General features: G+C 35.1%; 1 protein-coding gene across 6 annotated transcripts in view; it reads right to left on the reverse strand.

The window, feature by feature from the left end:
• Positions 1 to 270: 270 nt before the first annotated feature.
• Positions 271 to 11806, reverse strand: part of BNIP2 (BCL2 interacting protein 2) — an 11812-nt gene continuing 276 nt past the window's right edge. Inside the window, exons 2-11 of one of the 6 annotated variants that reach the window (XM_029086631.1) lie at positions 11171 to 11238; positions 10290 to 10300; positions 9863 to 10028; positions 7781 to 7957; positions 7012 to 7114; positions 6568 to 6699; positions 5856 to 5942; positions 5621 to 5719; positions 3499 to 3534; positions 271 to 866 (exon numbers count right to left, since the gene is read on the reverse strand). In XM_029086631.1, the coding sequence (XP_028942464.1) occupies positions 818 to 866; positions 3499 to 3534; positions 5621 to 5719; positions 5856 to 5942; positions 6568 to 6699; positions 7012 to 7114; positions 7781 to 7957; positions 9863 to 10028; positions 10290 to 10300; positions 11171 to 11238 (928 nt within the window). In that variant the 3' untranslated portion in view covers positions 271 to 817. Of the gene's footprint in view, positions 867 to 3498; positions 3535 to 5620; positions 5720 to 5855; positions 5943 to 6567; positions 6700 to 7011; positions 7115 to 7780; positions 7958 to 9862; positions 10031 to 10289; positions 10301 to 11170; positions 11239 to 11806 lie in introns of all 6 variants that reach the window. The other 5 variants (XM_010174569.1, XM_029086633.1, XM_029086632.1 and 2 more) reach the window with 5 other exon arrangements.

The raw sequence follows: 11806 nt of genomic DNA on the forward strand, positions 1-11806 counted from the left end.
ATCTAGGAAGAACTTCAATGAACTCATTTCCTACTGGTAGCTGAGATAGCCTTGATTTACTGAAGCAGAATCCAAATTTGCAACTTAAATTGAGAAAGGTCTGATATCTTACTAGTCATTCAACCAGTTCAATTTCTATTGTGGCTTAGGCTTAAACCCTTTGGCCATCAGACTGAAGTTCACAGAACTGCAGTTCTGCATTCTGAACAACAGACTAAAACACACTAAAGCTCAAGCTCACCCTAGTAAGGTAAATGAGTACTGCTTGTATTAGGTATATGAACAAAAATAAGATGTCCACACACGTGAAAGACTACATTGTATGACTGTTAATATCCAAACAAATTAAGCTTTCTGTGACAACAAAGAAATGCACTTGACCATTTACAGCAAAACAGATTTATACAATAACAAGTAACTTATGGACTTGCCTACCTGCAAATGAATTCCTTCAGCAGGTACATACAATATATTGCTCAGTCATAAAAATATATATTATCTCTTTCCTTTAACATTTATGTATATAAATATTTTACTGAAGAACATGCATCATTTTGATAAACAACTGCAAGAACATCCTCTGAAAACACAGGGTTCTTTGACATTTAGGAGTATAAAATGATTACATAAACGTAGCTATTAAAGTCAAGACAAACCAATACAGCAGTAAGCAGTCCATTGTGTGCTAGTCCACAGAAATGAAGCACCTTTTGCAACAGGTTATATAACATATACACACACAGAGAATGCATTGTAAATGGAGCAAAAATAGCATAATTCCATCTGCATATTCTTCAGTCTTGTTTGGACTTCAAACTTACTGTTCACTTTTCTGCTCTTGTTTTCCATTCAGCTCTTGGTCAACTCTGCTTAGCAAAGAAAGCAATAAAATTAAAACTATGATAAGAAGTAGTTTAGTTTGATAGCTCATATATTAAACAAAAACTATAAATCTTAACAGGAAAACACAAAGCTTTTACATGGAAAAAGTTTTAGTAAATAAATATTAAATGAATATTTTTATTGAATGTAGTCACATTTTAAAAAATATTTTCCTACCTCCCACTAGAAATTAATTAAAATTGTTAAGAAACCATTTAAATAACTACAGCATTCAAAAAGAAGCATTTGAAAAGTGCGAGTGAAGTTTGACTACAGAAGAAAAAAAAGCAGGTTCTGTGCTTTTATTAATGAATGCAAGCAGGAATACAAGTTTACAGGTAACATGATAATACCATCAAGCACTACTACTTTGATGAATTCATACGCTACAGAATAAGCACAGAATTACCTTTAATGTTATAGTAATTAAGCCAAGAAGGTAACAGCAGTACTTGAATCAACAAAAGTTAAATGGATCCTTAACTGCAGTATTTCTTCTACTAAGTTCTAAGACCCTCATAATTATTCAGGAAAAATTCACCACTGTGCTGCTAATGTTGTTGTTTGTGGGTTGTTGTGCTTGGTTGTGTTTGTTTGGGTTTGGGGTTTTTTTGGTGGTTTGGGGTTTTTTTTTGTTTGTTTTTTAATATCTGCCTTGCAACTAGCAAACAACATGTTGCTTTAAAGGAACCAGTGGATCATTGACAGTCTTGCACAAAATGTACTTTTCCTCTTTACAGTAATAACAAACTACAGTCTTAACTATATCTTCTGGAAAACAAGTTATACATGGAGGCAAACTAATTTTAAAGCCAATAGCAGTTCCAAAGCAAGAGAGCCTAAGGCCAAGCTTGTTGTCTAACAACCTGTCTAACCTACCTGTCCAGCCTCTCAAACTATAACCAGACAGTTTTTCAAAGTGATATAAACAATGACAGCTCTTCTAGGCCATGAATCTATAAAAAGGGGAGGCAAGTTTGTTTTGTGTGGTGGGGTTTTTTTTGTTTGGTTGGTTTTGTTTGTTTGTTTTTTTGGGAGGGGCGGGGAGTTTGTTTTTCTTTTGGGTTTTTTTTCAGCTGTAAGAACTGAACTTAGTATATAAGGATCCAGTAGGTCTGGAGCAGTGTTGCCTAGAAGCAACAGTCCTAGTTGAGTATCTGTTCACCTGCACAGCATGCAGCTGCAACTCATCTCTGTCCTCACTACACTATCTTAGGAAAGCATGTTTTGACATGACTTACAGGACTAATCTCAGAAAATACAAGAAAATACAGTAAGCTAATACAAACAAGCTATGCACAAACATACAGCTAACAATATAAATTCATAGAACTATATCATATTCAAGCTTCCAAAGTGACTCATATGCATAGCCAAAGAATTCCTCATGCCATCCTCGACAATTTAGTAACTAAACTTCAGCACATCTCCTTTCCCCCTATTATAATAAATAATGCCTACAACTGCTTCCAACCTGATTAAAGTCTCAGTATCAAATAGTGCCTGTGATCTGTCCTCTACTTGGGAACATACTACTTTTTACAAAACTGATGGTAGTCTAAGTGATAATATCAACAGGGACACTAAAAAGTGCTTGATGTACTGGAGATTTTAAAAATTTTTTACATTCCTTTTGGAATATCTCAAGTTTGCACTCTGAATACAATGAGACTTGCAATAGAATTGGGCCAAATTACGCATGTTGAGGGGAAAAAAAAACAAACGGAAATCTTATTCAATATGTACTGAAAAAGTTTCTTAAATTTGACAGACTTAGTACTTCAGGTTACACACTGCAAGATTATCACTTAATTGGAGTAATTCCTAGAGAATATTCAACACTTGCCAATAGCTTTACCTGATAGCTATCAGAAAGAACTTAAATTCCTTTTATTTTAATCTCTCAGTGTTCCTCTCTACGTCCATTACTCAATCTAGACAGTAAGCCTCCCTCAATAGTTATGCACACACAGGAAGAATAAAAAGAAAAGCAAAGTTAGTAGCAAAACCTTTCAGTACACTCGTTAGTGACAGAATGAAAAAACAACTTATCCATTCCAAAAATTTCATCAGCTGCTGGAATAGCTTGAATAGCAGGAGATTGAAAATTAACAAAATGAAAAAACAATGTTTATTAGCAAGGAACACAGGCACTGCAAATACAAACAGCACTAAAAATACTAATTTAGATTGTGTCTGTGCAAGTTAATAACTAAAAAGGTATCAAATATAAAATATACAAAATACAAGATTCAATATTAGATCTTCTTCTAGATTTGCATCTCTGCTGATGCATAGCTACAGCTTAGCACCTGAAAACAGCTCTTCCTTCAGACATCATGTCTTGATTCAGCTGAGAATCCATGTATCCCCTTAAAAGTGAGCATCTCGTGTAACAGAGAATTCACAAATATCTGTCTGAACATCTACGGTGAGTTTTCAGATGATATACAGTACTTGCAGGCAGTATAGTTACTTTCATGTATAAAAACTTAGTCACTAGTGCATGTTTATATTTACAAATGCTTATTCCTTTATGCAAGCCAATCAACTGTGAGTTAGTTGCAGTGCAAATCATCTTATCTAGATGCAACCCTAATCAAAATATGAATATACCTTTTCTGTTTCTTTCTAAACTTTTCTTCTTCATACCTTGGTGAGGAAAAGTTTGATTTCAGTAAATATAACATATGAAGGCCAAATTCAACAGAAGTTGCAAACTGGTATTAGTGTCAATACAGTTTGTAGAAACATACTAAGTTTTGAAATTGATATAATTAAGAATACATTTTACCTCCAACATTCGTAAGTATTAAACAAGAAACATTAAGATTTAGTTACTATGACATAACATATGAATGCAGTACAACTTCTTGTACAGTATTAACATCCATCAGTAAAATTTAAAGTCTGTATTCATAACAGTTTATGCTAGATATAATTTTCCACAGAAGTCTGAGAATTAACTCCATAAATCAACCACGTTCAGCCTTTGCAGAACAGTTAATGGTGCATGAATACAAAAAAGGAGTCTTTCAATACTTGGAACTACAGCTTGAATGTTAATAACGCATCCTTCAAAAGCCCCAGTGGAAAGGTGGCATAAGGCTGCTTCAGCATTGCCATGTCTTTCCTGCCTGCCTCAACAAAACTGTGCTTTCTTGAGTTAAATTGTGCAACTGATACAAGCTGAATGTTTACTGTCAATAACCAGCCATTTGCAGGGGGGGGAATCTGTCCAACATGGATGTGCCCTTCTGTCCACACAGTGAGACTATGCCATCCTTCCTTATGGAGCTCCCAGTTTGTGAGTGATGCATACTCTAGGGGTTTTATATGCTATATTCCATAATATGCTGATCTATTTATCATCAGAGTTGTTAGTATTTTCATCTGGCTTTTAAGATCCAAGTTTATGGTTTTTGTACTCTATTACTGCACTCACAAATGCTATTGACAAAAGAATTATCATATTTGAAAGCAGAGACATTAAAATTGATATTTATATATGGAGGGAAGGAAGGGGGGAGGGAAACCCAAGGACATTGATGTTGTCTTCACTTGTTACAGGTAGGGATTCAGCATTTTTCCACCACAGTTCTTCTTTTAAATGAAATCCCAACCCAAGTGATATTTCACCACTTAACTTGTTCCACACTTTAGCATGAACACTGAAGATACTACAAATAACTTCAGTATCAACATGCCTAGATGTCCTGGTTTTGCTAGGATAGAGTTAATTTTCTTCTCAGCAGTTAGAAGAGCTGTGTTTTGGTTTCAGGTCAGACTTGTTATGAGAACATCACTGATAAAAGTACTAATGTTATCAGCTGCTGCTGGAGCTCAAGGCCACCGTGTCTGGCTGGTTCACAGCTGCATTAGGACTGGGAGGGAGAAGCACAGTGAATAGCAAACCCCAAAACTGGCATTTGGATGTGTCAGTGAAATAGTCCGTACCATATCCCGGCATGTTTAGTGTATTATCCGGGGCTGACCGGAAAGGTGGGGTGCATTTGCACGGGTTTTCTCTCGGGCTCTCACTCTTCCGGGGTCACGGTTTTGGTTCAGGATTGTTGATCCTCTGGGATCATTATCCAGGAACAGGCCAGGCTTATCAGTGGGTGGTGAGCAGTTGCACTTGGTTAACACTCATTTGCATATCTTATTATTGTTATCATTATCACTACTATTTTAATATTAGTTGTTTAGTTTTTGTTTTGGTTTGGGTTTTTTTAAGGTTTTTTTTTTTATTTCTATTACTAAACTGTTTTTATCTCAACCTACAAGCCTCCTAATCCTTGCTCACAGTCCTCTCCCCTGTCCCCTGGGGGTGGGGGGGAAGTGGGTGAACAGCTGTGTTGGCTGTTAGCCCAGTGAAACTATCACACTAGAATTTCTCTCTCACAAGCCAGTTTAGTATACTAAGGAGCAGAACAATTGGAATTAGGTCTTATCTCTAGAAGACTAATTCACACACCGTAACCTGGTAATTACATAAGGCACTATCTGTGAAAATCCCTACACACTAACATTTTGACTATCCATCCATGCTACTGCATACCAAACCATAGTTAGCAATGTGGTCAAACATGGATACTCCTCCTAGAGACAGCAATGATCTGAGTTAAATTAAATTTTATTAAATGCAAAGTATTAGATTCAGACCAATCACGGAACACAATAGATATCAGTTCTAAAACATGATAAGTGTAGAGCATGTTTGAATAATAAAACGTACTGTTTTATGCATTCTGGGATGCCAACATATTCCATGGGGATGAGTTCAGCTAGTTCTGCCAGGGTAAAGACATACTTAATTTTTTGGCTGAATTTTGAGCTGTGGAAGAACAAATGCAGGGTACAGTTACAACTTAAAAATTTTTCAGTAGGTCAATATTAAAACAGTTTTTGAAATTTAAAGTAAACCATTGTTAGGATTTAAAAAAAAAAAAAAAAGGCTTCCAGAGTATTACCTAATAAAAGGTTTTGTGATGGCCAGAAGTGTTCTTATGAACCAAGAAGGATGAACTATGATTAATGATTTCAGATTTTTCCTTAACCTGAAGAATTCAAACAGCAGACATAATTACTAGAACAAAAAGGCAGCACAACAACAAGGGGGTTTTTACTATATTAAAAAGTAGGTTTTTGCAAGCACAATATTCACATAAATCTAGTACTCTGACACTTCATTATTAGAAATTACCATCTGCCAAAAGAAAAAATACCATACAACTGTACAGTCAAAATTTAAGATATATCAGTGTGACAACAATGACAGGGAAATAACATTCCTAAGAAGTTTATTTGAATCTTTTTACACAACTAATGATGAAGTGGTTCAAAAAGGACCCCCTTTATTACCTTATCATATTAATACATGAAGCTTTAAAGATATTCTACACAGTAACAGTTTTCAGTATTCTAACACTACTATTGTCACAAAAAAACCCAAACACACACCATCAAAAAAAAACCCAATACACCCAACAAAAGAAACCCCCAGCCATGTCTCTAGCATTATTCCACACTGTCTAGCTTAGGAATAGGTTTTCAATACATCAGGCAATTTGCTTAATTAAATCTTAACCAGTAGCCACCAGACACCACATTAAACACATTTTCCTAAATATGTATATCACTGAACATGTGAATACTGTAAGAAAACACTGCAGAGCTGCTTACCTTCTATCAATTTGTTGGTAACATTTCCTAAGCCAGCCCAAACTTGGCATTTTTCTCCGTGTTGTTGCACCATTCAGGTAAACTATCATATAGTTCTCTGCTACTAACAGCTCTAAAGTGCCAATTACATACCTACAGAGACAAGCAAAGAAAACTTTCACGTGAAGATTTGTGGATATTAAAATCATTCCTAGTACTGCTCAAATATATTTAAAAATAATATAGAGTTGGCAACACTGTTCAGCAATATCTGGTGATTTTTTTTTCCCTCCTTCCTTTGGAAGCAGCTGTAGCTGCTTTTCTATTTGTTACCTTTCCCTCTTCTGAAATATAAAAAGCTATATTAAATAAAGAGAGAGAGAGAGAAGTAATTGCCTTTACATTAAAAGGCTAAGTTTCACAATGTGAAATTAAGATAGTATTCAGAGGCAGATGATAACTTACTTAAATAGATTGTCCATTAGGTATCTGTAGTTAGGTTGGTTGCTTTCAGGCATAAAGCAAACAGCAAACACAACAATGGCATTTAACCCATCACCATAATAACCTAAAAACAAAGAAAAAAGCAACATTAGTGACAAAGGTGACCATACATTGACTATATTTACCCGAAGTCAAGCCCATTCAAGAAGCTTTTTCATTATTTACCTTAAAGAGATTTACAAAAAAATATTCTATATAGATGAATTCATACAGTTACAAAAAACCTCCAGATTTCTTTTTCAAGTTTCTCCCTTTCTAAAGAAATAGTTGAAGTTGATGTAAATCAAATGCTGTATCTACAATCAACATCTCAGTACAGAATCTCAGTATATTTAATAACATTTTATATAGTCAACTTTCCTTCCAACCTAGACTCCAGAGACTGTTGGGAAGATCCATTAAATTGATTTAATTGATTTATGCCCGAGTAGATCTACAGTTAATGCTTTCAACTCTCTCAAAACCAAAAAACTACACTGGTAGTACAGACACCGTAGAACAAGTAAGTCCATCCTATTACATATGTGCATGTTAGTTAGCTTCTTCTAAACATGAGTACATTTTGAAACTTTAATAGGGAAAAACATATTAAATTAACCATATGTTTTAATATTGCAACAAAAGAATCATCACATGAGTCTTTGTGCCTAATGCTCTTCCTGTGCCACCCCAACTCAGCTTAAAGAAGCAGTTTCTCAACAGTTCCCCTCAGCACATCACTAATCCTTACCACCATGGCTGATAACTTTTTTATAGGGTTCAATTGCCTTCATGTCCACCCTATGGTCCTGTTCTCCAATCCTAAACATTCGCCAGCGTCGACCATCATCTTTCTCCTCTGTTGCAGTGTATTCAGTAAGTGATCCTTTCCTAATTACATCAGTAGTTTTTGGTTTTGGAAGATCATCTGCCAAAGTCAAAGCATGTTCAAGATCCATTATGAATACTATGTCTAGTGACAATCAATTACAATACAGGTTAACCACTTTGCTATCTAATCTGTTGTAATACTCTATAGCCAGTCAGACATATTACCTGACTTGGTTCCTTCAGTCATTACAAAATAGGATCTCATGGGTGTCATATGTTTTATCAAATACTATATGTTGGTAGTTATCCATGGACTGTAAATTTCTGTGTTAAAGTACATGACAAATTTCCATTCATGGAGGAAGCCTATTTAACTGCAGGCTTTAAGAACAAAGACCTTGATGAATCTCAGCAAAATAGACAAAGTGGTTAACTCCAATGATAATTACGCAGGTCACTTGATCACAGATTTACATAAAAGCATGATTTAAAACATTGACAGTACCTTGCAAGCAGACATGCAGGCAAATTATTAAAAATTAAATCTAATTCATGTGTGTGCAATCAATATATATAAAATATATGCTGACAGCAATCTATAAAACAATTTGCTCCAATTACATTATGATTCTTGACTTTGTTGCATAGACCTTACCCAAAGCGAGAAAAACCTACTGCAAGTTAGTTGTCTGTTCCCAAGACAAAGCTGTTAATTGAAACTATCCTTCCAGGAAAATGAAGGCAGCAGCATTAAAGGAAGAAAAGACAGAAACCCTTTTCAGCCACTTTTAAAAACAAAGCACAAACATCTGGAACATTTCCTTCGCATCATTGCAAAACTAACCCTAAATACCAATTCTTCTTCACTAGAATGATGAAAATCTCTTTACATAGGTAAACCCACAGTCTGTTATGACAACTTCACCTGCAGCATGCCTTTAGCTATTTAAAAAAAAAACCCTTATTCTAAAGAGTATTTCTTTCTCCATTTATAAGCTATCTTGGAATGAAGAACAGGTAGTGTTTCAAATGTAACAGTGAAAACAGTTTCCTGTTTACTTAGGAATTAAAATTATTTTATTTCCAAAATAAAAAAAAAATGAATGTACATGTTTACTTAGAGACATCCTTAACTCATTAAATTTACAGAAGTTAAAGACTCCAACTTTTTGACCAACACAACAGTTCTTGGCCTTGAAACATAATTAAACTGCACGTTTAAAACTTGTGCTTTAATTCCTAAACAGAACTTTTTTACCTCAAATAAAATTTGTTAGAATCTCCAGGTTTTGCCTGTAAAAGTAAGATGAAGTGTCTATTCATTTCTTGAAATTAAGATCACTACTAGTGTGGCTATAGCTAAGTTAACTTCCTATCACATCATTTCAGAATTCCTTGACAGAAAATAGAGGCTCTTCCACCACTTCCAGTTGACTGGCAAAGCATGCAAACTCTAAGGCTACTGACCTTTTACCATTCTCACCAGAGTAAGATATGAGATCAGATGCTACTCTTATTTTTTAATACTCTTACATTTTTAAAAACACCATTCAGACCTCCTTAATTACAAAGGCTTGCAATTCATCGATTTCTGACTAGCTAATCTTTATATGCCAGTATATAGTTCACCTCCATTTAAAACTGATCTATAATACACGTAAGACACCTTCAACTTTTTTTTCCCCCAGGTTGGTTCTCAAAAACATACTGCAACAGAGGACTTTCCATAACTTTGAGCCTTGCAGGTGTTTAATGACATTCAAGTAAGTTTATTTGGAGTCATGGCTATTATTATGTTGCCTGTTTAACTAACCAGTTGAGGTCTGATTTGCTTTTTCAAAATTCATTGCACCTGTTTTCAATTTCTAATCTAATCACTCCATTTATATTTCTCCTCTTGTAATACTGAGTCATAGTTATTTCCCACCTGAAAGGCTGTTGACCTGCGCATAAGGAAACAAAAATATTTTAGGGCATCAGACAAAAGTAATAAAATACTTACCTTCCCATTCAAACTCATTGCTATTTTCTGAAGGAGTATCTAAACCATCCAAATCAATCTCTCCACTTTCATCCAAGTCTTCAGACAAAACAGATTCCTCACTGTGATCCAAAGTTAAGCTAATATCAGGAGCCATTAGTTTCTTCCTCACTTTGGTTCCGTTAACCTCTGTATTTAAAAGAGCAAATTATTTATTTTCAAAGCCAAAGCAAGTTTAGATAAGCATATTAACAAGACAGAAGAGCACATTGCTTCCTCAGAATGCATTGTTAAGTTAATACCCACATTGTGAGCAATGTAGCTTTGGAGTAAGAATTAAACACAAGGTGAAAAGAACAACACTTGGAGGTCTAAGTTCTCAAGTCCTCAAGATCTTAAGTTTACTTGATTGCATACACACTATGATCTCACACTATGAGCAGTAGACCTCCATACTCCCTACAGAAGAAAAACCTGAAGTGCTGCCCCCACCTAAGCAACTATTACCCATGCTAGCTGTATCAAAGTGTACCATGAGTTCTTCTAGATGATATACTAAGTCAGTCTTGCAAATAATGCAATTGATTCATGTCCCTAGCCCTTCTTTTTGTTAGGTATTGATAACATCATAACAATCTTTGATGAAATAATAAAATACAAGCTGAAAAAAAAAAAAAAAAAAAAAAAGACTGACAGACAATAGCGAGGACAGAAAATTAAAGAAACTATTGGGTGAATATACAGCATGCTTTGAGACACAAGGCAAATACTTGCGTGATTTAGACAGCAGTTGAAAGCAGGGAATAAAATAAAATTACTAAACCAGCACTGGAAATGCCACAACTAAAGCAGACAGACAAGATTAAAAAAATTTTTAAAATGTCAAAAAATCCCTTCTACATTATTTCCCCTCTGAGCATTTGGACAGGCAACGTTCTTAAAAAGCCATAGAGGTCTGAAATTTGGAACAAAACTAAGGTAGGCCCTAAATGATGCACAGAAGCCAAATACTGAATCAAGATTTTAAGACAGGTTAGAAAGTGAGTGCAATAATTCATTTTTGTCCTGGATAGCTCTATTCACAGGGAGGATGAAGAGTCTCACATTTTATTCTAAACCTTTTCTTTCTAGACAAGATGTTTATAATACCCTTCACGTACAAAAATGTCATTTAGAATGCTGTTTCCTCAAGCTTGACTGAAAAAAAAAAGCCAACCAAGCAAACAAAAACCAACCAACCAAACAAAAAATCCCCTAAACCAAAATGGAGCTTTAAAACAGCCATCTAAGCAGGAAGCAGTCAGCTTGGCTGGAGTGCAATGTTCTCACCAGTTTCACTTTCTGTTCCAGCTGCAGCCAATATATCAGACTCAACAGGATCATCCTCTGGCAGAGGCCTGGTGCACAAAGTAGAAACTATTGTTACAAAACTTTTTTTTTCCTTTTTTAAATAGTCAGTTTAATGCCAAATATTTAGACTTACACACTGCTAAAAAACCACTGTGGGATAGTACTGAACTCAATTTACTTATAGCCTAAGTACAAGCTTCCAGTAAACAAACCACCAAAGTAGCAGAAAATTCCTTTACAGCATTCAAGCAACCACCTGTCGATGAGACAAACGCCAAAATACTGGTTGCTACTAATGTGCGTCAGCCTTAAGAAAGCCTGTCATATTCTTGCTTGAGAAAATTTGACATTAAATACACTACAGGTAGTTCAGTCATGTTGTTATAGAATGCCTCTGAAGTCAGCTGTTTTAGTCTCTTTGTAGGCCCAAGCATCACTAGCAGTCTTAACTGTTAAATATTTTGCTCAGAAATGTTGCTTAATGAAATATCTGGGCCTTCAGACACTGGTTATAATATGCAAATAATGTAGCTGCAAAAAATTACCACAGAAAACAAAGGCAAACTCACAAATTTTCACTTTAGCAACACTGGAAACTTCAACGGTGGCATTCCT

The sequence above is a fragment of the Antrostomus carolinensis genome, unplaced genomic scaffold (assembly GCF_000700745.2).
Source record: "Antrostomus carolinensis isolate BGI_N321 unplaced genomic scaffold, ASM70074v2 scaffold30258, whole genome shotgun sequence".
NCBI lineage: Eukaryota > Metazoa > Chordata > Aves > Caprimulgiformes > Caprimulgidae > Antrostomus > Antrostomus carolinensis.